General features: G+C 40.2%; 1 protein-coding gene across 1 annotated transcript; it reads left to right on the forward strand.

Annotated features, from left to right (window-relative positions):
* The first annotated feature begins 3,059 nt into the window (after positions 1-3,059).
* On the forward strand, positions 3,060-25,184 carry LOC142861897 (transmembrane protein 45A-like). The gene is made up of 6 exons (XM_075994179.1): positions 3,060-3,167; positions 9,143-9,335; positions 10,555-10,761; positions 12,439-12,620; positions 19,434-19,579; positions 24,963-25,184. Exons 1-6 carry the CDS (start codon positions 3,060-3,062, stop codon positions 25,048-25,050), a joined length of 924 nt encoding a protein of 307 aa, XP_075850294.1. The 3' UTR covers positions 25,051-25,184.
* Positions 25,185-26,994: the final 1,810 nt, after the last annotated feature.

Consider the following 26,994-nt stretch of genomic DNA (forward strand, 5'->3'; position numbering starts at 1 on the left):
ACAAGGAATGCTTTATATTTGTTTGCGTCATCTACAATTTCTTTCATCAGTGTTTTCTAGTTCTCCTTGTAGAAATCTTTCACCTCCTTGGTTAATTATATTTCAAGGTATTCCTTTGTTTTTCTTTTTGCAGCTATTGTAAGTAGGATTAAGTTCTTGATTTGATTCTTAGCTTGATTTTTTTAAAAAATTATCTTTTTACTGAATTTTTCATTCATATCCTGACATTTTTTTGTTTGTCTTGGTTTTCAACCAAGGTCGATCCCATTGAGTAATTGTGATCCCATTGATCACAATTACTTGTGATCCATATTTTGAATTCCATATCTGACATTTCAAAATGTTCTTTTGGTTGAAGTCTATAGGTAGACTGCAGGGGTCCTTAAACTATGGCTGTGGCCCGCGGAGGACATTTATCCAGCCCGCTGGGTGTTTTTGCCGCCATTGCCTGTCCTACGTAGCAGCCTATTAGTCCCGGGCCCATAGTGCCCATGTGTGGAATGTGTGCCGCACTCTCCAACAGCCCTCCAAGGTCTGAGGGACAGTGAACTGGCCCCCTGTTTAAAAAGTTTGAGGACCCCTGAGCTAGAGTGTTAGTGTGATCCTTTGGGGGCGTCAAGAGAGTCTGTGGTTTTCATATTGCTAGAGATCTTATGCTGATTCCTTATTACCTGAAACCTTTTTCCTGAGCTTAAAATAGGCGGCTTTGTGGTTCACCTGTTCTTCTCTGCTGGCAACTCTGCTGCTCAATGTAGTGAGGGACAGGTAAGTACACTGCCTTTAAGCTTGTGCAGGTAGGTGCCCACTGTGTTGTTTTGGTGATTTCAGTCATTTGGATCTCAGACCCCTGGAAGGGAGTTCAGGTGCCAGCAGTGGTGGATGTTAGATGATCCCCAGATCCCAGGCCCCTGGATTGCCTTGTGTTCTGGAGGGGACCAGATGGAGACCAAGCTGGAAAACTTGCTCTCAAGCTTCCCTGAGATCAGGGGCTGGCTGTGGTAGTGATGGGTGGGTTACCTGCTCTGGAAGAATGCTTAGGCAGGAGAAGGGTGGATACACTGTGAGCTACAGCTGGAGGGGCCCCTCATGGTGAGATTAGAGGCAGGCAGCTGTGGGATGCACACGATGTTCACACATCCCTCTCTCAGCCATGATAGTGGTCTCTGTCCTTCAAAGGCACAAAAGTATCCAGATTGCCAGCACCCACCCTGACACAGCTGCAGCAGAGGTAGAGGGGGCAGCTTAATGCTGTGTGCAAAGCTACCACATTAGCCGTGGGCTGTAGCTGAAATGCTCCTGCCGGAGAGGTGTGGTTGTGGCAGGGACTTACCTCCAGGGAGGGTAGGCTCCTTCTAAAAGAGACAGGCAGCTTGGAGAGAGGATGGCCAGCCCTAACCTCCCTGAGGGGAGTTGGTAGCTTTATTCCAACACCAAAGTGCTTGCTATGGCTTTTTGGAGGGAAGGGAGTGCATCTCAAGCTCTGTGTATATGACAGGTGCTGTTAGAGGCAGGGCAGCTACTCCTATGCACCCTGGCTTAATTGTTACTTGTGGAACTCTAGAGGAACGGGGGGGGGGGGGGGGGGAGGCGGGGGAAGGTGAGGAAGAGGAGGTGTTCTCAGATATTTAGGTACTTGTACCCTGGTCCCATTTGTCCTAAGGAGCCCTCTTGCATATCCTACTCTCCTTTGAGCTGGAAGTGGCCCACCCTGAATGCCCAAGTTTCAGGATATGCACCATTCCCCTGGGACTCACTGTTCCCCTGGGACCCAGTGGTCCTCCAAGGCTGCTATGGTCTGAGTGGGTGCTCAGGAGCACTAAGGTGCCATTTTGGGATCCATCTCTGTGGATCCAGAGATACAGAGACCCAGGGGCTGAGATTCCCATGTTGGACAGCTGCAGAAACACTTTCTGTCCATGAAGGAAGGCAAATGAACCACACCCCCTGTGCAGAACCTGGGCACAGTGATCTGAGTACTAGTGGGAGTGTACCCCCATGCAAGCCTAGATCTGGCCATCCTGCAGCATACCTGCACCAATAGCTTGTAGCCTGGGAGTCGAGGTGGCTGTGTCTGCAGCATTGGATAGTTGGAGGAAGGGAGGTCCCGATCCCCAGGTTCCTTCCTGGGCTGTCCAGCTTTAAACTCCCAAAATGGCACCTTAGGCCTGTGACTGGAGAGGGTGGAGCCTCTTCCAGGCAAACAGTGTGCAGGGAGTTTGCTGGGTGGAGTGTTACAAGCTCGCATCTCAGTCTCACCACAGCTTGTAGTGGGCGATTGGAATTTTCCCAGGAATAGGTAGGAGAGCTTGGCCTCCCATGCTCCTTTCAACTGGGCAAGGCTGAAGTTGCATCAGCCTGAACTTAGGCTGAGGGTGAGGTGTTGCCCAGCTTACTTGCAAACTGGCTCCTTGAATCTGTGACCAGAGAGGGTGGGGCCCCTTCCAGGTAAACAGTGTGGGTAAGATGGTGGGGGATACTGTGCACTTTCTCTTGGTCTGTTTTTTTCTTTTTTGAGACAGAGTCTCACTCTGTCACCCTGGCTAGAGTGCAGTGGCATCATAGTAGCTCACTGAAACCTCAAACTGGGGTCAAGCGATCCTCCTACCTCATTCTCCCAGGTAGCTGAAACTACAGGCACGTGCCACCATGCCTGGCTAATTTTTTCTATTTTTTGTAGAGAATGGGTCTCACTCTTTCTCAGGCTGGTCTCGAACTCCTGAGTTCAAACAATCCTTCCGCTTCAGCCTCTCGGAGTGCTAGGATTACAGGTGTGAGCTACTGCATGGCCTGCATCTTGGTCTTATTACAGCTTGTAGCAGGGTGTTGGGAATTGTCCTGTGTATGTGTAGGATGCCTGGGTTCCCTTGTCCCTCCTTAGCTTGGCTGGGCTGTATCAGCCCCAAATCATTCAAGAGCAGGTCACTGCCTGGCTTCAAAACTCCTGAAATGGCATCCTGTGGCCAGAGAGGGTGGCTCCCTTCTCAGGCAGGCTGCCTGGACAGGAAACTACGGGGAGAGTCATTTGCTCAAAGCTGGGTCCCACAGCAGCCAGCAGCAGGATGGTGAGCACCATCCAAGATATGTGCTGGAAAGCTTCGTTTCCCTGCCTCTCCCCGAGCAGGCTGCGTCTGCAACTGTGTCGAGCCCAAACTCATCCCAAGGACAGGGTGAGTTTGTGCAGTGTCAAACTAACAAAAGGGCACCTTGGACATGCAACCAGAATGGCTGAAGCACCACCCAGACAGGCAGAATGGGCAAGAAACTGTGGAGAATGCTGCCCACTCAGTCTTAGTCTTGACTGCAGCCCACAGTGGATCAGTGGAGACCTTCCCAGGGTTTTGTGGGAGCACCTGGGCTCCTCTATCCCTCCTCAGAGCCTTGCAGTGGCAATAGGTATGTCCCTGGTTCCCTGGTGTCTGGCTCTCAGAATGGCACCTGGCTCAAGCTGCTCTAGGCTCAGATGCCTGTGGAATTCCCTTTAGGGAACAATGTATCTGTGTAATCTCCAAGTATCTCCTGTGTAAGACCTGAGAAATGTGTGGGTCAGGGTTTCTCTTGTAGCCAAGACTGTAAAAGCTCCGCTTGGAAAGAGGAGTCCTGGTGGCTCGTCTGTTACTGTTTCACAGCATTTAGGATCTTCTCCCAGCTTTTAGCCGGCCCCAGCTGGGCCAGTTGCCCTGATCCCCCTGCTTACCACCCTTTTGTTGCTTCCTTGGTGAATCCTAACATCCTCTCCTTGACAGTCTGTTTGAAACGTGAGGGTCTGCTTACTCTTCTGTTTCCTTTCTGTGGAGGAGGCACACACCACCTGTGTCGAGTTGGCCATCGTGATCCTAATCCTAGTTTTTCTCTTTCTAAATTGATTCCTATTTAAGAAGTTACTTTCTGGCCACTCATTCTTTGTCAATTTTATTTATTTTAAATACCTTTTCTGTCTCTCACATGTTTTTTTAACTCTATAGTACCATTGTGCGAGAGGTATAGGCTCAAGAATGGGTATGAAATGCAGTTCCAATACTTTACACCAGATGACCTTAGATATTTTACTTAATCTCTAATTGCATCTCAGTCGCTTTATCTGTGAATGGGGGTAATAATAGTATCTATTTTTTTATGTGAGGATTAAATGAGTGAAAATTCAGAGAGTTACAAGAGTGGAGAGTGGTACACAGAAAGCTAGCTAATATTTTGGCATATAGAACATGACCTATTACATTACTGCCACTGGAGTCATTTCATTTGTCTTCTTCCTGAAGGACAGAAGAGGTATTATGCTTCTCTGTCCTTGGTTCTCAGGGCAGCTGGCACATGACTGAGGCTAGTGCCTTGGAGGTGGGATGGCAAGGTGAGTCTTATCTGAAACTGCTCTGTGACACAATGCTTGGACAGGGAGGCAGGAGGTTAAAAGAGTGTGTACCCTGGATTTAAAAGCATTGTGACATAGTCTGAAGGTTTATCTGCTCATGCTGGAAATATGAGCTAGGTGCTTTAGTCTGAAAGGAAGAAGAGTAGACAGCTTTAGACTTAAGGCCATTCAGCACCTGCTTTTCCCTCTGGAGTCTGGAACATTATAAATTGTTGAGAGAAGACAATTGAATTGAACTTCACATTGAGGAAAGTATGAAGGTAAGGATAATTTAACTAAGAAAACCCATTCAAAACAGTTGAATTTGAGGAGATAAAGTGCTGGTACAGAATGACGGAGAACCAAGAAATATGAAGGGTACATATTTTGTGATTGTGTAGTTTTGCTTTGAGTGTTAAGGCAAATTGTAAAGCGAAGCTCAAGAAATATTTCAAATTTGTTTGATGTATTAGAATTTACACAGGTGTCTCGAAATATGAGTCACTAATTAAGACTTAGGAATGCTTTATCTTGGTGGTGGCTCTAAATGAAATTTTAGTTTAGGTTTTTTACCATAATGGTATTCATTTTATGTTGAAGTTAGCCATTTGGTTGCAATTTCACCAAGACAATTGTTGAATCATTTTTTCTGGGGTACTTTGACTTCTCTCTTCTTTCAGTGTGTAGACCTGGTCTGTGGTTTGTGTGGCTGTAACCCCTGGGAATTAATGCTGAACACCTGAGTTATGACTTGGACTTTGCCCAATATTATCTCTAATTGTGAGAGTTTTGGTGTCATTATGAGTGGAGGGCTTCTTTCGATGGGATTGGAGTAAGAATATTTAGGATGACCACATCTGGAAGCCAGTGATTCAGTCTTGAAGGCAATCATGTTAGGTCTGGGTGAGCCACTTTTCCCAGGAAGTTTCAGTGGTGGATCAGGCAGGGAGGATGCTGAGGAAGGGCCTTCTTGTTTCCTACCTTGGTGCTTTCCCTGGGGTTCTATCGGCTGCCCACAAGTATGTTCTACTTTGTGGGTGAGGAAATCCCTGTGCTCTCCTTCAGAGGAGAATGTGTCTGCCCTTTGGGTTTAGCTCTAATCAAACTCCGTGCTACCGTCCTAGTCTTTTCCAAGCAGTAAGCTGCAGCTGCAGGCAGTAGTAAAGCAGGGAAATGCAGGCAGATGTATGGGTAATGGCTCTAGCAGACAGGAGTGAGTGATGTTTGAGGAGCTGAGCAGTTTTTTTCTCTCACAACGAAAGTGAGGTAAATTGAATGCCATTTCCATTATCAGGGATAACTGGGTCTGTTTGCTCCCTTAGACAGGCAAATATAGCAAGCCTGCTTTGACTTTGTGTTGTTTGGATCTTTTAAATACAGAATAATGGAACTATTGGATTGTTTCTGATTAAAGGATTAAAGATACAGTATTCTATAACTGAAGTAGGAAAAAGGACTGATTTCTTCCCCCACTCTGATTAACTCTTATCCTTCTTTGACTACTCCCCATTGCCACCTTATTACATCCCACTGCAGAGAGATACTGATCCTTTCAGCTTTTGAGGCAGCAGGAGCCTCTTAGCTGGTCATGGGGGTGGGTCAGAAGGACCATTTGGCCTAGAGCTTAATATTTAGGGTGGGCCCAGATATTAAAATTGTATGTTGTCTACAACATAGGCAATATATTTGCATGTATAGTAAAAATATTTATCAGGTAATTCTAAACATTTAAAAGCAAACACAATTTTTGCTTACTCTATTTTGGCATTTTCTTCCTTTTTTTAATGCACTAGAATCCTCAAATAAATAAATAAATAAATAAAAATAAAAAAGAAAAGAAAATAGTCCAGGTCCCTAACCTTAGTGATGCCTCAACTCCAGCTACAAAGGCTCTCACAATACAGTAATGGTCATAGAAGCTAAGGAGGAGGACAGACCTCAATGACTAAAACATGAAGAATTCACTAAAGTGAGGACTGAGTGTCTTGAGAAGGTGTAACAGGCCCCTCCCAAGCAGGTGAAATGAAGGGACTGGGGGAGATCAGCCCCTTCTCCTATGGGAGGAGGGGGTCGGGGAGGGTTGATGTTAGGCAGCAGGCATGATATGTCTTCATAACCAATTAATTTTAGGGAAATAGCCAAACTCTAGGATGATTTTCATACTTTAAGGTTGTGCAAGGGATGAATAGCAGTGTTGTCAACCAAAATAGGTAGTTCGGAAAATTTATTTTCTAGCAGTGGGTATGTAGATAAGATGATTAATTTGCTTTGGGAGCATGAGTATGAATGGCCTTTGTGATATTAGAGTAGAAATGTTTTGTAAATATATAATCTTGTATGATAAGAAACACTTAGTTACTCTTGTCAATTTAGAACCTTACAGTATATAAGGCACTATCCAGGCCCAATGTGGAACAGAAACAAAAATAGGTTTTATGGCTTCTCATTTCAAGCTTATTGTCTAATTGCAGTCGAGATATTGATAACCACAGAAGACCCCAGTAACCCTCCAGACAACAGCAGGAGAAATGTCATAGGCAGTACATCAATGATTGCCAGATGAATTGTATAGATGCATCTTGCTTTTCTGTAGTTACTATCCAAGTAGAATTGTTCATTTGGTGTTACTGGTTTTACTCTGGTAGTTTTGGATGGTTTGAGGATGGCATGAGCTTATTTAATAGCACTGTGAGTTATTAATACTTGCTTTGGAGTACTCATTTTAATCTTGTGAGGTAGGGACTGTTATTTGTCCCATTTTATAGAATAGGAATCTGTAGCACCCAGAGGTTAAATAACTTTCCTAGAGTCATATAAACAATAAATGACAAAGTCATATAAGCAATACATGATAAAGTTGCTATTCAGACCTAGTGGGTCTAATTCAAAATACCTAAACCCTCATTTCCTTATCCTATTCTTGTCACTGAATATATCCCCTATCGGTTAAGTTATTTGAAAAACTTATTCATAGCGGTTGCATAATTTTTTTAATCATTCTCCTAATGCCTATATTAGTAATTATGTCTTCAGGATAAATCCTGCAAGTGGGCTTCCTGTACTAAGAAAAAAAAAATTAAGGTTCCTTAAATAATATAAAATTCTTTTCCAAGAAAATTAAAAAACTGTACAACTTAGATGCATTTTTCCATCCCATGTAGAAGTGTTTTTCAGTCCTATATGGTTGCCTAAGCCAAAACAAACAGGAGAATTCAAAAACACTAGTCAAACGTGGTGGTTAGGATAATAAATCAGAGGCTGTTAGAGGAGGAAGGAACTCCAGGTACCATCTAGGCCCAACCCCTCCTTTTATTAATTAAGAACTAAGGTTAGAGAGCTTAGAGGACATGCTTCAAACTATAACACTAAAATCAGTTAGGACAAGAATCTCAACTTAGCACTATGTGAAATATTGACTCTGAATCTCTTGGACAGTTTGGATGATTTAAAGGAGTCCTGATGTGTCCATCTGGGGTCTTGAGTGGAGCTTTAAGAGACTTAATGTTTGGGTCAGCTTCACAGTTTCCCCCTAAGCTTCAGTGTGTCAGAGGGGTAAGGAAGTAACGCAGAGGGATCTGTCCTGAACTGAGAGGCCCCGTATTCACCCACAGAGATAAACACATCTGCTGGGTCAGGGGCCATTCTGAAATTCCTTTTTATGAGTTTTCTTAGATCTGGCCTGGTATCAGATCCACAAAAATGATCTGGATTCTCTCTTCACTATTCTGTTGATGGTACAAAATGTCGAACAAAGGGCTGCTCATATAAGTAAAAACTCACATAATTCAAGACTAATTTTGTATGGCATGACCAAAAATGGAGTGTGTTTCTGTTTATTAGGCAGAGGTGACTCCACCATATAGCAATAGTATACATAAAATTTGCAATTTGTTTTGGCTTGGTATATGGCAAGGTGAGATTAAGCTGTATTCTCAAAAACCCACAAAGTTTCAATGGGGTAGCGCAATAAATGTTCTTTCTTGCAAAATGAGAAGCAAGCTGGTTGTTCATCCTCTGTATTATAGATATGCCACGCCACAATTGCCAAGGCAGGGGGAGAGAGAGATAAAAGAGTCATGTAGATACTTAATTGATGCAGCCTGTAAGTGACATATGCTAATTCTGCTCACAGTCCATTAGCCAGAATTAAAACAGGGTTCCAATCCAACTGGAGGACAGGCTGGGAAAAGTGGGGAGCAGCTCACAGATATTGCATGAACACTAATGGTCGCCTCCATGCACTTGATGATTGATACTTTGAAATTATTTACATTAAAAACTTTGTAGGCTATTCACATGATTTCAAGTTTTAAACACAAAGGTAATATTTTCTTATTACTTTCCTTTTAATATGCTTGAAGAGCAACTGTATGGTGAATTACATATTGTCATTTAAAGAAATCTTTTTGATCTCTGTGTTAAAAACAACATAATTTTGCTTCATAGTTGTGCTATCTTGGCAAGCATTTAACTTTTAAAACCTGTATCCCTATAGAAAATGGCATAATAATCCCTCATTCATGGATATGTTGCGAAAATAAGAGTGGAGATCGTATGTAAAACACTTGACATAGTGACCTGAGCACGGTTAAGTACTTATCAAATGTGAATATTTATTTCATTTTTGTTGGTATTTTTGGTATTGTAATGGATCTACTATTGTCCAGAGTGATACAGGATCCTCTGAATCAGTGATATATCCATAATCATTGGAAGATAGTATACTTTATGAGGACAAGTGATGTTTTGTCCAGGTTCCAGAAATAAAATGTTTTCAACTTCTGTATATTCTTGTAGGTCGTAGGGAATTTCAGAGGTCATGCTCTCCCTGGAATCTTCTTTTTTGTTATGGGTCTTTGGTGCAGTACAAGGAGTATTCTGAAATATGTCTGTAAAAAGCAAAAACAGACTTTGTACCTTGGTTCCAAAGCAGTATTCCATCTAGTAGAAATTTTGGAAGGAACTGCATTAGTTGGCATGGCTTTGACCGGTGAGTGGACCATTTCTGTATTCTGTTTTCTCCTTTTGGGTATTTTCACATATAAAGAAAAGATCCAATATAAAGTCAAGAAATTGCTAAAATGAATTTTTTAATAAAGATATTAACACATTGTAATTATAATTTCTCTCTGATATATTAATAATTTGTTAGGAAGGTGATACTCATGTTTATACAAAGGCCTATTTGTGAATTAGTCGTAGTAGTTAACTTGCTTACACAGTTAAAGTATACTTCCTTTATAGAATTTTTTGGAGCTTCTGAAATCTTTTTATATGTATTTTTCTGATATGTGAAAGAAAGATACCATTCAAAATCAAAAACCATTTTACAAACAACAGCAAAATAATGAAGTGATTATGGAAACGCTTCAATACTAAATCATTGCTGAGAGGCTGTAGAAGATCTAGTCTCATGCACTCATCCTTCCTTGGTTCCTAAATTGGACCAAGAGGTTGGGCCACATGATTTATTGAGGTCTTTCCACTGACTATGAAGATTCTGTGAAAATGTGCTGTGTTTTTATTAGTTCCATTGTAGTCTCTCCTTTAGAAAAGGTAAAACTTCCCATTTTCCCATTAGATTTCTTTATGCTTTATTCATGGCGATATGTCTTTGCTATAACCATCAAATTACAGAGTGGTGTTTCCAAAGAGAGAAATTTCCTTGCCAAATTCTATAGACTAACAAGAAGGCAGCATCACTAAAAGTTTTACTGTTTCCATAACTGACTAGATCACATGCTTATCCCTCTGGGCTGTTTTTCTCCCAGACCAAGTGTAACCCCCTACTTCATGGCAGCTACCCAAACATGCATAATAATATCTAAGAAGGAAGTAATCAGCCTTTGTAAGATTAATCACAAAATCATACCCCCAAATTATTCAGGATTTATCTTAGTCATTAGAATGGAATAGTTAATGGAACTTAGTCAGTGGAGCTAAGATCACCGGCAATGAAGATCTGAAAGAGCTGTTTGACTCAACTGGTTATCTTTGACTCAAACTGGTTATTTGAACCAGCATCTGAACCTCTAAAACAACCCTAAAGCACCAGTGCTCAGCTGTTGGGGAACAATCTAGATAAAGGAATTGATGTCACAAGATGACAGTAGGTTTAAATGAGCAATGAGCTGATCTTCCTGCATCTTCTTGCATTCTAGGTAAACTTATGGAGAGGGTTGCTAAAACTGTGAAATGTTCTTCTACAGGCATGGCTGCGGAGCAGTTTATTCCTGGAGGGCCCCACCTGATCTTATTTAAAGAGGGCCAGTGGAACCACCTCCTTAACTGGCATCATTTCACTATGTATTTCTTCTTTGGGCTGGTGGGTGTGGCAGACATCCTATGTGTCACCATCCGTTCACTTCCCTCCTCCTTACCCAAGTTAATGTTGTCAAATGCCTTATTTGTGGAGGGTAAGTGTAAGTGAGTATTTTCAGTACCTTTCTTTATTAGTGGGCATTTGTGTAGTCCTTTATAATAATATAACTTTGGTGTCTTGGTGCAGCCTTGATTGATAGGGCCATTTTTCTGGGCCGTAATGGGTGTCCTAGGCAGGATGACAAAGATCTTCCTTCCCTACTGACTCATGTAGTAGAATTGGGCAAGCACAATGATTCAAAGTGGTTGCTCCACACTTCACATCTGTCTTAAAGAACCACTTTCTATGGTTATTTATGTCTACATTGTCCTGAACATTAACATTCTTTCCACTTTTTTTTTTTTTTTTTTTTTTTTTTTTTTTTTTTTGAGACAGAGTCTCGCTTTGTTGCCCAGGCTAGAGTGAGTGCCGTGGCGTCAGCCTAGCTCACAGCAACCTCAAACTCCTGGGCTCGAGTGATCCTTCTGCCTCAGCCTCCCGAGTAGCTGGGACTACAGGCATGCGCCACCATGCCCGGCTAATTTTTTTTTATATATATATCAGTTGGCCAATTAATTTCTTTCTATTTTATAGTAGAGACGGGGTCTCGCTCTTGCTCAGGCTGGTTTTGAACTCCTGACCTTGAGCAATCCGCCCGCCTCGGCCTCCCAAGAGCTAGGATTACAGGCGTGAGCCACAGCGCCCGGCCTCTTTCCACTTTTAACAAGTGAAAACTGAACTCAGTTAGTGAAGCATGATTATCCTAAAATTAGGCAACCACTCACAGCAGAACAGCTTCCGCCATCTGCTAACTAGCCCTTTTCATATTGATATAGCCAAACTCTGCCATTATGTGATAAGTAGGGTCCAAAAAATTCAGCCACATAAAAAAATGAGGTGGTAATTTTGAGAGGTTAGTTAAAACAATATTTTTAGTTCACTTCCCAGTTCCTATAGGAGGGAAAGAGAAAACAAGTGTTTAATGATTTGTTGTCATTTATTACAGGTATTAGAAATAGATCATGAAATTTAAAAAGGCACAAATTAATCAGAAGGCAGTCACTCCCTGCTCACGTTGCTTCTGGCATCTGAAAATAAAACTGCTGCCCATTCCTCTTTGGGAACAAGGGCTAGATAAAAGATGGATGCCAACAACTAAGAGCCTGATTCTTGATATCTCAGGGTGTTGCTATATTTTGAATGAATATCCTTTTCTGTTTATACAAATGAAAAGGATTAAGATGAAGGTGGCATCTCTCCAGTGGATGCAAAAGGCAGTTAGTTTCTATTTCTTGGCAGCTTCTAAGAGCATCTTGTCATACCCGTCAAAAGTTCGCCCTTATGATCTGTGAGTGGACTGAGTTCCTTAAGTGGGGAGGCTTCGGCTTATTCATCTGTGTGTCATCTTAATTTTTGCTCCGCTGCTTCTTTGTGCTTATTATTCCTCATCCTGCATACAGGATGCTTTGAAATATAGTTAGTTGAAAATGTTGAAATGTGTTAGAGGAAAGAATAAAGGTTGGGGAAGAGAAAAGCAGGGTTATATTTCAATGATTCGACTCCAAAGAGGCATGATGACTTCAAAAATGCTGCAGAGTTGCAGTTTTATGAGAATCAGTGATACCTGTGCTTTGTGTGTATACAATTCTATGGAAAGAGGGAGAGAGAGAAACAGTGATGATGGCCTTTGTTTTATTGAGAAAGACGAACTGTGTTTTCTCCCCTTTATCAGCTTTTATCTTCCACAACCACACTCATGGCCGGGAATTGCTGGAAATCTTTGTGCACCAGCTGCTGGTTTTGGTCATCTTTTTGACAGGCCTGGTCACCTTCATGGAGTTCCTCTTATGGAAAAATGTACTTCTTGAACTTCTGCGTTCAAGCCTTATGCTTCAGGGGAGCTGGTTCTTTCAGGTGAGTTGGGGCCTCCCGTAAAATGCACCTGGTGTCTCTGCCTGTAATTGCTCCTTATCTGATGGGGCATTTTGCTCTGGACACTAGAGACTTCCCTCCAACATGCTGCATGTCATGACAGCATGGGATCTGAGGGGTGCTGTTTCTTAGAGTAGCCTGGTAGCCCTGGTGGGAGCATTGTCAGAGCAGCTGGGAAGGAAGTGGAATGTGCACATCTTCATGTCACACCTGAATACCCGTTACATAGGAACTCTGATCTGATGCTTTTAGTTAGAAGCAGCAGCTTACAGCCTAATGGGTAGTAAGTTGGAGAAAAACATGGAAGGTGGGAAAGAGCAAATTATTATTTTTTGAGAAACAGCTATATGTCGGCCAGGATACTCAACTTTTACATTCATATGCAAGGGAGATGTAACAGAAGTAGAGGCTGACCTAGGAATTAAGACTAACTCTCTAAAGAATCTAAATTATTATGTTGGTTAATGTGCATGTATTTAGAATAAAGCATTGGAGTACTGCTTTTCATATTGCTAGAAGGTTCCTCGTTGTGGGGAAAGATTGTTAAAGAGTATAATAATAACCTTTTCAAAGCTCATAAGGCAGGTTACTTGTTTTTATTTATTTAGTTGTGGTCATGGAAACTCAATTTCCCATAGAATGCTTTGTCAATGCTGCTGCAATATCAGGGCATAAAAGACAGTAAGTGCCACTAAAATAAGGACCAGAGTTTCTGATCTTAAATTATGATGCTGGATAATGTCTAAATGAGGACATTTGATATGATGGTCGCATGAATGATACCAAAATGTTAACTCGGAACACTTTAATTCTGTTGTCTTTTAAAAAAATATATTCTATATTCCTAATTGGTTTTCCTCTGACTGATCTCTCACTTTCTAATAGAAGTCTTTTAAAGTTTTATTTATTGATTTATCAATTTCTCTTTACTTTCAGTTTTTGCTTTACTGGGAGGCTAAACTCTGCCTCTCTTTTTCTAGTTTTTTGAGTTGGATGCTGATCTCACTTATTTTCAATCTTTCTTGTTTAAAAATAAATACATATAATTATATGCATATCTCTATACACTGTGATAGCTGCCTCCCATAAGATTTGATATGTAGTAATTTTCACTGTTGGGCAGTTTTGAAAGCACATGCTGCCCTGAGGAGCAGGTTGCTTAACCCTGAGGAAGAGGACAAAGAAAGCTTCCAGGAAAAGGTGAAGTCAAGTTGGGATTTGAGAGATGTGTGGGGAGCCTGCAGCCTTTTGACTGAATGCAAATTTTCTGAAACAAGTCCTTTTATTAAAAGTGATGCAGCAGAGAAAGATGAAGTTTTCTTGCCTCCTCTGGTGCTTAAAAAGAACAATCTTGAAATCCCAGAAGGCCGTGGGATGTGCCTAGGCTTGAGGTTCAGGTTTTGCTAATTTTGGTCTTGATCATTATATTAGTTTCCTGGGCTGCAATAACAAATTTCCATAAGTTGGATGACTTAAACAACAGAAATTTATTCTTTTTCCCTTCTGAAGGCCCAAAATCCAAAATCAAGGTGTTGGCAGGGTTGGCTGTTTCTTGGGGCTCCAGAGGGAGAATCTGTCTCATGCAGCTCTCCATATGGTTGCAGGCAGTCTTGGGCATTCCTACTGTGGCAGCTAAGTCTAGTCTCAGCCTCTGCTGTCACGTGATGTTCTCCCTGTGTGTATTTGTGTTCATTTGTCTTCACATGGCCTTTCTTTTTTTTTTTTTTTTTTTTTTTGAGACAGAGTCTCGCTTTGTTGCCCAGGCTAGAGTGAGTGCCGTGGCGTCAGCCTGGCTCACAGCAACCTCACACTCCTGGGCTCAAGGGATCCTCCTGCCTCAGCCTCCCAAGTAGCTGGGACTACAGGCATGCGCCACCATGCCCGGCTAATTTTTTGTATATATTAGTTGGCCAATTAATTTCTTTCTATTTATAGTAGAGACGGGGTCTCGCTCTTGCTCAGGCTGGTTTCGAACTCCTGACCTCGAGCAATCCGCCCGCCTCGGCCTCCCAGAGAGCTAGGATTACAGGCGTGAGCCACCGCGCCCGGCCTTCACATGGCCTTTCTATAAGGACTCTCCTCATTGGATTTAAAGCCAGGTCTAATGCAGTCGACCTCACCTTCACTTGATCACATCTGCAAAGACCCTATTTCCAAATAAGGTCACATTCAGAGGTACTGAGAGTTAGGACTTCAACATGTGGGAGGACACAGTTTACTCCCCTGCAACTTCTAACCCTTACCTCTGGCAGCTTGGGGCACATCACTTCCTGTGCAGAGGTGGATAGATAGTGCGGATGGCATTGGAGGAACATGGCAGGACTGATAGATGGGAACAGGGGAGCTGTCCATAGTTTTTTATACTCAGCCACACCTCGAAGTGCCCTTTCTTGACACAGAATTTCTCTGTCAACTTCCATGAATTTGCTGTGAGAGGAGGATGTGAGAAGGACTATCTTGTGGTCCTGACACCCCAGCTGAAACAGCTAAGGCCTTGAAACTGGAGTTGACTATGTGACTTGAGTTTCATTCTTGTCATTCAAAGAGTGAGCGCAGAAGACTCAGAAAATTTTGCATGCTTCTGGGGCTTCAGAGACCTGGGCTCTGACCAGTTGCCCTCCACAGTGAGCTTTCCTAGCAGTATACAAAGGCTTATTGCAAGACACTCACATATCCAGTGCAGTGGGCAAACCAGCTGGGTGGCATTCTCTGTCTGCAGTTTCTAAGCAGACTCTTTAACTTAATGACAGATGTGTCTTCTGCCAGAGGTGTTGACATGTCATCCCTTTAGAATGTAGCTGTGTTAAAGACAGAGGCCCCAGCCCTTGATGGGTGAGGCACAACAGCAGTGATACAGAGATCTTTGCAACTGTTGGGGATGCAGTGGCCAGGGCCATGCATTATTTAATTTTCCTGTCTCTAAAATAGACAACAAATACATTCTGTCTTTGGGAATGTAGAGAAGGACAGGAAGAATGTATTATAAAGTACCCCATATTAGTTTCAACTAATATGATATTTTAGGAAAAATTATGATTCTGGCATTGGTTCATGAATAAAATACACAGGGCCAGACAAAAGTAGAAAACCTTGGTCAACATTACTTCACTTGGTCAGGAAGTTTTGCAGAGTTAATATAGAGTGCATGCTTCCACTCATGTTTGCCACCTGGGAATACAGGCCTAATCTTGCCAGATAGTTCTATTTTTACAAAATTTTGAGAATAAAAACTTTTGTCCAATTTTCCGTGATTTTTTAAAAATGTTGGCAACTAATTCAAATTATTCTTAAAACATGCAGGGCAGACAATCAGATGTGGTTCTGGGGCTGCTAATCTCTAATGTGTATTTTGAGGGTAACATAGTACCATGTCTTAATGGGAATGACTTCTACCTCAGTAACAGATTGTTCAAACCATATCAGAGCTGCTAAGATGACTCAAACTGACCTTGTCATCGAGGACACTATCTTCATGTTGCCCCATATACAAAGGCTCTGTGGTGAAAGAGATTGTAGAGTAGAAGAAAGAACAAAAAGTTTCTGGAGCCAGACACTCCTGGATTAGAATCCTCCTTTATTCATCCTGACATTTTGTAACACTGGGGAAGTTACTGCAGTTTCTGAGTTCCAGTCTTCCCCTGTGTAATAAGGGATAACGATGTTTTCTTCCTGAGATTGTTTGAAGACTAAGGATCGTTGTGAAGTTTATATGCACCAGTGAGGATGAAGTGACTGGCACATGGTGGTACATGTCAGATGGTGCACAGGGTAATTCTCTTTCCAAAGAAAGGGAATTCAAACATGGGAACACATGACTAAGACACAAATCTTCCTTGATCAAGGAAGGCACAAATTTTCCTTGATTTATTCAGATTCTTTGACATTTCAAACAAAATGGAATTAATGTTTCACTCAATGTTATAGACTAAGTGCTTTTTTTCCTGTAAGATTTCAGTCATTAGATGTGTGATCATGGACAAGTCACTAAACCACCCAATTTTCTTATCTGGATAATGAGGATAATAATACATTAAAATGAGGGTAACAATACATCTCTGAGGGGCCTTTGTAAGGAAACTTCTAAGCACTGTAACTGCCCTAGTCAACCAATATATGGTAGACATTTGTACAATTATCCATAATAAAATCTTGGTTTTGAATCTCATTTAGTTAAGAGACCTAAAATAAATACATTTATTTATCTGTCTACTTTTAATGATTTTTTATTGGGATAAAATTTACGTAACATAACATTCACCCTTTTAAAGCAAACAATTTAGTAGTATTTAGTATATTCACACTGTTGTGTACCCAACACTTCTATCTAGTTCCAAAACATTTTTATCATCCCAAAGGAAACCTTGGACTCATTAAGCAGTCACTGTCCTTTTGTCTTTCTTCCTAGCACCTGGAAATCACTAATCTGTTTTCTGTCCCTGAATATTTATTTATTCTGAATATTTTATGTAAGCAGAGTCATACCATATGTGAACTTTTGTGTCTGGCTTCTCTCACTTATTTCAAATATATTTTCAAGTTTCATACATGTTGTAGCATGCAAGGGACTCTGTTCCTTTTTGTGGTTGAGTAATATTCCATTGTATGGATATACCACCTTTGCTTATCTATCATCTGTTGATAGATATTTGGGGTATTTTCATCTTTTGCTTGTTAAGAATAGTGCTGCTATAAATTTCTGTGTTCCAGTTTTTGTATGAATGCCTATTTTCAATTCTTTTGGGTGTATACCTAGGAGTGCAGTTAGCAGGTCATACAGTAATTCTACATTTAACTTTCTGAGGAATTGCCAAATTATTTTCCAATGTGTAAAACAGTGGCTGCACCATTTCACACCATCAGCAATGTACAAGGATTCCAATTTCTCCATATCCTTGCCAACATATGCAATTTTTTATTGTTATTGCTCTTCTAGAGGATACAAACTGGTATCATTGTGGTTTTGATTTGCATTTCCTTAATGGCTAATGACGTTGATCATCTTTTCATGTGCTTATTGAAAATTTACATACTTTCTTTGGGGAAATATTTCTTGAGCTCCTTTGCCTGTTTAAAAATTTTTTGTTGAGTTTTAGGAATTGTTTATAAATTCTAGATATTAATCCCATATCAGATATATGATTTACAAATAGTTTTCTTACTTGCTATGAGTTATCTTTTCTTGACATTGTCCTTTGAAGCACCAAAGGTTTTAATTTTGGTGAAGTCCCATTTATCTGTTTTCATTTTGGTTGATTATGCTTTTGTTGTTATAGCTAAGAAACCACCACCAAATCCCAGCTCATAAAGCTTTCTCCCTATGTTTTCTTCTAGGAGTTACATGATTTTAGTTTTCATATTTAGGTCTGTGATCCATTTTGAGTTAATTTTATATAGAACATGAGGTAGGCGTCTAAATAAATTCATTTTTTCACATGAGTATCCTGTTTTCCCAGGACAATTTGTTTATTTTTTAAATAATGTTTTTGTCATACTTTATTTCTCCATTTCTTTTAATAGGATGACCAAAGACACAGTCAGTAGTCAGTAAACACATGTCTACAAAACTGCCAGCACCATTTCTTGGAGAGACTACTCTTTATCTATTGAATGGCTTTGGCACCCTTGTCAAAAACCAGTTGACCATACATATATGGGTTTATATTTGAACTCTCAATTTGATTTCATTGATCTATATGTTTATCATTATGCCAATACCACCTGATTTGATTACTGTAGTTTTATACTGAGTATTGCAATCAGGAAGTCTGAGTCCTCTAACTTTGTTTTTATTTTTCAAGTTTATTTTGGTTATTCTGTATCCCTTACAATTCCATGTGAATTTTATAATCAGCTGTTTCCATTTCTGCAAAAAAGGCAATTGGGATTTTGATAGGGATTGCATTGAATCTGTAGATTGCTTTGAGTGCTGTTGCCATCACAACAATATTAAGCCTTCCAGCCGATGAAAATGAGATTGCTTTCTATTTATTAAAGTTTTCTTCAACACCTCTCAACAATGCTGTGCAGATTTTGGTGTAAAAGTCTCCAATATTCTTGATTAAATTTATTCCTAAGTATTTTATCTTTTTCAATGCTATTGTAAGTGGAATTGTTTTCTTAATGTTGGAGGGGAGGGTTGGTTGTTCATTGCTTGAGCAAAGAAATACAACTGATTTTTATGTATTAATTTTTTATCCTTCAACTTTTTCTGAAGTCATTTATTAGGTGTAATAGATTGTTTTGTGGATTCTTTAGGAATTTCTCTATGTAAGACCAGGTAATCTGTGAATATAGGTAGTTTTACTTCTTTCTTTTCAATATGGTTGCCTTTTATTTATTTTTTAGCTTAATTGCTATAGCTAAGATTTCGAGGATAATGTTGAATAGCATAGTGAAAGCATATAGCTTTCAGTCTTTCACTATTGAACATACTGTTAATTATGGACATTTATGTATTTTAAAATCTTTTTCCTTTAAATTTGAAATAACAGAGTGAAACTGCACATGTAGACACCTACAACATTCTCTGAAGGTCCATACACTCTCAGAGATGATCATTGTTTATATTTTATAAATTTATTATTAAATGTTCTTTAATTTTTTTCAAAACTATGATGTAGTAGATACTGTCTTTATTAATCAAACAGGCAGCAAAACCTGATGCTTATATGTAACATCTTAGATAATGAGAGTTATCGTACTTATTATTCATCTTGGAATGAAGCACTTTGAAAGGTACCATTTTTGAGAATGTGATTGGTTATTTTAATATGTGCTTTTTGTTTTAAATTACAGATTGGTTTTGTCCTGTTTCCCCCCAGTGGGGCTCCTGCATGGAATCTGATGGATCATGAGAACATTATGTTTCTCACCATATGCTTTTGGTGGCATTATGCAGTAAACTTTGTTATCATTGGAGCGAATTACGCTTTTGTCACCTGGTAAGTTAGTGATTTCTGTTAATGGAAATTCTGTTTCTTGGTATATGATTATCAAGACTCAATAACATTGAATTTAAAATTCAAGTGTGGATTTCATTCCTCACCATTCCACAAGACAGGATAGCAAAACAGAAAATTTTCTGTAAACACAGAAATTCGCAGTAAAAGGATAAACATGTTTATAATGTTGGAATATCTCAACAGTATCTGTGCTGTTCTTTTGACCCATGGGTTACTTGTCAACACACTCTTCTATGTCTCTCTCTCTTTGTATATGCTACTTGCTCTTATCAATGGTCTCCCCACCCACCGCCTGCAGTGAGGCCTCCAGTTCCCCAGGTGTACACCCTGCAATTATAGCACTTCTTAAACTTGGAGTCAGTTTTTGACCAACATGCATGTGTCTCACTGAATTTGAGTGCCTGATTAAGTTGGCATTGACTCTAATATGTTTAAAAGTAACAGTCAGTTGAGTAATACATTTTTTACAAGGACCCCAGTATAATGTTTCATGAGTGGGTGAGGAGCAGAATGATAGATTGATAAGAACATATATTCCTAGCTCCACTGTCTATCAGCTGAATGACTTTGGACCATTTACTTAAACACATTAAATTTCAATTTTGTTTTTGTCTAATAGAAGAAATAATAGTACCTAAAGGAGATCATGTATTTAAACTACTTAGGACATACTGAGAGCTCAATAAATATTATTGTCTTTCTATTTTTATTGCTCTTGTTCTTTATTTTCCATGTTTTTTATTTCAGCATATTATGATATCAAAAATGAATGAAGTATAGAATCTGAGCATGAGGAATTTTTATTCCTATGATTAGGACTAAATTAGAGAGACAGACAGTCAAAATATAGTGCAATAAATGGATATAGTAGGAGAATAAAGTCACTATTGGAGCTCAGAGGAGGTGTCCTCACAACTGAAAATGAAGCTGCAGTGCTGTGGCCCATTTGCAGGACGGGGGATGAACACAGAACAAAGAGACAGAAAAAGAAAGACATAGACACACACAAAGATGGTACAAGACTGCAGTGCCCAACGCACCAGTTGCTTTATTTTTATACCCTAAAAAATCGAAGTTACTTCCTTGTACGTGACCACCCAGGCACTGCAGCAATGGCCATACATTCTGGAACTCATAGCCTAAGGACACAGATGTCCCCTAAGTCAAGGTTTCTAGGCAGTTGCTTGAGGCGCCAGGCATAGTTCACAGGCTGAGATAAGCAAAGGTTAAGCAAGGCAGCCACAAGGGGCACTTTCTGTTGCCAGTTCCTCCTGGCTGGCCCCCAGCAGCTGTGTCTGTCTTAGGTTATTCCTCCTTGAGGAATCTTACCCGTCTTTGACTATCCAGCAGGTCCAAGGTCCAAGCAGCAATCGTAGGAACAATGTGCTTATTGTGTAGCCTCCAGGCCTCCACTTATCCTGAGGCTGGGTAGCTCTTGCCTCAATGCAGAAACTCAGGCCTATTGTTATGCCTCTAGCAACCTTGTCCGGAGAACATTACTCTTAAACATTATGGGCAGGGCATGTACATTACTCACTAAATTTAATTCTTAAACCAGGAAAGTATAATGTAGGTCCCCAACTTGGACTGCAGTTGGAAGAATGAGCAGGAATAGTAAGGGGTGGTCACAGTTCCTCTCTCTAGAAGGGGGTAATGCTAAACCACAGTGGCCTTGGCTGATCCCAATTACTACTGCCTAATTCTTCTGACTTTGTGCTGAGCAATAGTTCTATGCTTGCATGTTCTGTATTTACAGTGTTCAATATGGTAGCCACTAGCTATTAAGCAATTAAAATGCAGCTAGTGCCACATTTATTTTAATTAATTTAAATATCCATATGTGAATACTGGCTACTATATTGGATACTACCCACTGACAGGTTCTTTAGATTCCTGAAATGCAGTGTCTGCTTCTAGGCCCAGTGGGGTCCCAGCCTCTGTGGGTGCCAACTTTCCACTCTTCTCTCCAGACATGGGCCCTCCTGCTTTGTGCTTACTTGCTAAGGCAGCTCTGGTGCTGAGGCCCTGAGTGAAGAAACTCCTTCCTTGTCTCTGTTTGGCTTTGGGTCAGCCCACTTTGATTTGTAGTTTCCTTCTAGAGGTCCAAGTGCTTTGGGTGCTAGGAAATTTTTCCTTCTCACTGACTGATTTCTATGAGTCCTGTTCCATTCCTTGAAAGCATGTGCATGAACTCATTGACAAGGTTGGCTCTGCAATTGTGTGAAACTTGGCTTCTTCCCTGTTGTTCTAGGTTGATATCTTAGCATCATCTACTTAGGGGCTGGGCAGCCTCCAAGAACAGTGCCAGCATTCAAGGAAATGCTCTACTTCATGTCAGCTCCCCTCCGGGGCCCAAACAAGACTACTGTCCCTTCCTGTTTCAAAAACCTTCTGACCCCTAATAACCTCCTATCCACTTAGAGTTCTCCAAATACTGGAAGCTCTGTTTCTTATTTTTTATCCTCCCTACCCCTATGTGTACTCTCATCTTTTTGACCACACCGTTCTCTCTACATGACATGTCCACATTAAATGCACATTTCTATGAAACCTTCCAAGATTTTTGGAGCCCTTGCTCATTTCCCTTCAAGACATTTTATAGCACTTAGTCTACAACATATATTTTAACAATTGTGATCTCTTTCATGATATTTACTGTCACCTCATGTGTCTTAGTCTTATCTGCTGGCTAGATTGTGTTTCATTGAGAAAAAGACCCTTTTCATCTGTCTCACACCTTTTGGAACACTGCCAAACATATAGTAGGTTCTCAATAAACATTTGTTTGCCGTTTTAAAAGACCTATGTAGCCTACATAAATATAGGCTTCTTTGTTAGGGAATCATGTTTTGTATGCTTTTCCATTTTGCTCTCATATTGCAAACTCTTGGAACGATAAGACCAAGAGTTCAAGTTTTTGGACATATTTTAATACAAACTTAAGCAAAAGCACAAAAATATCATGGAGATTCAGCACTGTCTTTGATGAGATCACATGGCAGGCTGATCCAGTCCTGTAATCATAAGGTGCCTTGAAGAATCTGTTGGTGAGGATTTCACTGCAGAGTGGTTTGCAACTTATCCACAAGTGATGTATTGTCAGAATATTATCTCAGCATTTGTTTGACATAGCACAGAGATCACCCTGGAAGCACAGCTGGATTAAGGAACTCTGAAAAATTAAGCTGTGCTTCCCATCCTTCCAGAATAATGGTTTAGGATTGCTTCATCCAATTCCATGCCTGCAGCCTTGATTATGATAGCTCATAGGTGAGAACTGTTTGGAAATCTTATTGCATATTTTACTATATCTCTCATGTAAACCCCATTGTTGCACAGAATTATTTCAAAAACCTCTCTATACAAGTAGGGAAATACTACCCAATTGCAGCTTGGTTTTCTAAGCAATAAATCATGTGAATAATTTTGAAGAACAAAATAGGGATGTCCAAATTTCAGGCATGTGCTGGTTTCATGGAAGTACACTTATTATCTCAGTTATGCACTTCCTCATACTAATTGAGAACATATGGGAGTAAAAGCATAGACATACTCTGACACTAGTTTCCTGGATTTCTGCCATTCTAGTAAATGGCAATTATTTGCACATCCACATTTTTACCCAAGTGGTCAATCTGCCCCAGGTAGTCATTTCTGCATGTGTACATACCTATAGCTAAAGGTGGAAGATACTGGCAAAGGTGCCTGAACATGTCCCAGCTTGGTGGCTTATAGCAACAGCACATACAACCCAGAGAGGAGAAATGAGGGACAGGAAGAGTCACTAGGGTCTATGTTAAAAATTAAATTGTAATAAGCAGCCATGTCTTTATTTTCCATGAGAGTCATCAGGAATGAAACTAATCAATTAATCCATTTCATTGAGCATATATTAAAGTTGTACAATGTGAAAATAATGTGTGGTTTTAAGAAAATGATGCAAACACTGCCCTGCCTTTAACTTGTTTAAGAGTATTAGCCTTTCACAAAAATAGTGGCTGGCTGTTGAGGACATTGGGAACCAAGTTGACCAAGAGTCAACTAAAATAAGGCAAATGATTTCCAGTAGTTTTCCTTGGTTCTTGAGTCAACAGCTGCTACTGATACTGCTCAGTTGTTGTTATTTACTGGAGAATTTAATGCTGAGTTGGAAGTGACTGAAGAATTAGCCTCTATGAATAGGTGAGTGATATGAACTCTTGGCAGATTGCTCCAAAGGTTATTTATCAAATTAGTATTAAGCTACTACTATTTCCAGACATTGTTCCAGACTCAAGCGGGGGTCAGGGCAGTAATTAAGATGAGATTCCTGCTCTTATGAAGCTTATATTCTAGCAAGAGCCAGAGCACTAGTAAAGGCATTACATATCGATTGTGACAGACTAGCCTTCATCAGAAGAAGGATGTTAGAAAATAAGGGTAAATTAGGGCTGAAATGTGGATGCTAAAAAAAAAAAAAAAAAAAAAAGAAAATAAGGGTAAAGATGCAGGTGGATGGTGAAGTTTTCATAAAAGGAGTGTGATATTGGTGATTTGGTTTATCAAGTTAGTTTGCAAATTCCTATGTATTTCTAGAAATTAACTAAGTTTTCTTGACATGATCACAGTGTAATGTGTTTATAATAATCGTGCATAGGAAAATCTTTGCCTAGTTCTTATGGCACACTCTTTTTCTCACATTATTGAAGCAGAGCACTTAATGAACTTCTGCTACTAAGAAGTTTCACACTTTCCAATTTCAAAATTATAACTGCTGCTTCCCTCCAACCTACACATTCTTTTCAGCTATGAAAATAGTCACAAGGGTAGAGTTAACCTCTTTTAACTTTTAATTTATCATGGACAGGGCCAATCACATGCAGTGGAACATCCTGTGCTCTGTACAAAAGTATCCACTGAAGAGGCTAGCAGGGAGTTGAGGTTTAGCCCAGACTTGACATGGGGCTAGACTTGGGCTGCCAACCCTAGGGAAGGAGAGGACTTCATGTACTTCCTTTATAGGAAAGAGCACCTTTTTGCAATACACAGCCAGGTGTGGCTTTGATGGAGAAGATTGAGCTTGGTTTCATCTGGACTTGATTTTGTTTCAGAAATGATTAAAGTTATCTTGTGATGTCTAACTAAACAATTATGCAATGTATGCAAAAAACCACCATGTATCTGTTTAGTGATACCCTGCTTTCATCCAGAAAAATTTCAGTTGGCTCCAAAGCCAAATAAAAGTGATTATTCTTTTTAAGTTCCTCCCCTCATTTGCCCAAACAATCTCAATAATCTGGAGGTGGTTGTATTACAGATGCATATTGCTCTGTGTTTCTATTTTAAACACCAGCTAATTAGGGATGCTTTTCTTTTTCCTCAGGTTGGTTAAGTCTAAACTTAAGAGTTTCTGCCCCTCCGAAGTGGGACTCCTAAAAAGTGTTGCAGAAGAATCAGAAGAAGAGATGTGATTTGAATGGTCATCCAGTTTTCCTAGATAAACCTTTTCTTTTTTGTACTGTTGTTCGTGGTTTTGTTTCTTCATCTTTTGTTTGGAGAACTGGCTAAGGGTAACTCTCAGTGTAGTGTTTGTATTTCCAGTTTTATTGAATTATTTGAATTTAAATGTTTTATTTTTAGCTCTGAAAATACGTTGGGTGATAAGTTCATTTTCCACATCATACATAACATATTATTCAAGGGCTAGAGGGAGTTTTTCCAGGTCATATACAGTTTGATACCCATACTATAAAAAATATTTGTTTTACTTGCCCTATAGATACCCTCAATGTTCCTGGGCTTGGTGCCATCCATAACATGTTGAACATGGAGTTACACTGTTTGTCTTGTTGCTACAGTGAGAAATAAATGAATACATGTTCCTTGGTGCATATGTCTCAAATCTTTGTTTTTGTTATTTAACTATACCATACCCCTACATCATGCAGAAGAAGCTGGCGGATACAGAAAATCCTTTTTGTGTGACAGTTCTCTCTGTAGCACCTGAGTTCTCCCTAGGAAAAATAGGCCAGGAGAATCCTCCTAAGGTATGTGATCTTTCAGAGAAGATAAAAGGATGATCCCAAAAAAGAATGATCCCCAGGACATGTGGTTGCAAAGCCATTTGAGACCTGGAAAGGAGAATTGTAGTGTTATCTGTAAGAATAAAAAGTCACCACACACCATAACATGGCCACCATGCCATCCATTCTGTTAAAGCGGGCCAAGGGTTAAAATGCAGAAAAGGCTTTTATGGAGTACCTGGGTAAGAAGTCAGGACCCTTACCTAGTCTGTGGTCTAGGCATTCCCTAGTGGAGAGTTAAAACTCTTGTTTCTTCTGGCTCTGCCATAACCACCCTGATGTCTGTAGTAATCAACATGTCTTTCTCTCTAAAATAATTGAACAGAATGAATCATTTATACTCTTGGCTGTCACATTTTGTGAATCTAGAAATGGAAGCATGTAGACAGCTAATATAGTACAATGCTAGTCAGAAAGGCCAGTCTCTGCTGTGATAGAAAAGGAAGGTGGACTGCAGGAATCCTTGAGGGATGTCCCAGATATGGAGAAATGGAAGCAGCCTCATGGGCATCTGTAGCTGAGACATGGACAACTGAATCCTGGAGGCTCCCTGTCATTCCAGAAACATTGACAAGTCCAGAAGACTGCCCAGTCTGATGCATGTCACAGTGACACTGAAGAGGCAGGTGAGTGGATTCTTTGGGTTCCAGAAGTAGACACACTGATCTTATTACATAAATATGAAAGGAGAACATGGGGGTGCCTAAAGGTTTATCTTGAATAATGGATTAACTTTAAAACATTTCTAGCATATGAAAATGCCTATATTCCACAGTCCTAGGGCATCATGGCATTCTGTCCCATGTGTGTCCTACTTCTCAGGGCTCTTTTCCACACCTGCAAGAGTCTATGACTTTGGCAAGTTTGGGTTTCAAAGGTGTGAGTAGCTGGTCAACTGCTGTTACTTGAAACTGGCATTACTGGTATGTAGGCTTTAGCAGGGACTCCTATTATTAGATAATTAGCATGAACCAGATTAAGCCTGGAATTTTGAAAACAGATAAGTACAAATATTCTGTACTATTTATGAGAGAGTGGTTTATGTCCATTCTTCTAGTGTCTGCTTATACAAGTGAGATGCAACCTGGTGAGTTCTCAGAGGAGGACCATTTGTTTCAGGTCTAAGTCCACAGTCGGGCTAACTGCCCCTAGTTCCTGAAATGAGGAATAAATTTGAACATCATTATTGTAACTTTATAGTTATGTTATTGGAATTATGTTTGATGACTACCATTTTTATGGAAGGACATGAACATTAGCAAATTTTGAGCTGGAGCCAAAATTGGAGAGTTGTATTGTCACTACCTTGTGCTGGGAAATCTGAAGGCAATA

The sequence above is a fragment of the Microcebus murinus genome, chromosome 1 (assembly GCF_040939455.1).
Source record: "Microcebus murinus isolate Inina chromosome 1, M.murinus_Inina_mat1.0, whole genome shotgun sequence".
Lineage (NCBI taxonomy): Eukaryota > Metazoa > Chordata > Mammalia > Primates > Cheirogaleidae > Microcebus > Microcebus murinus.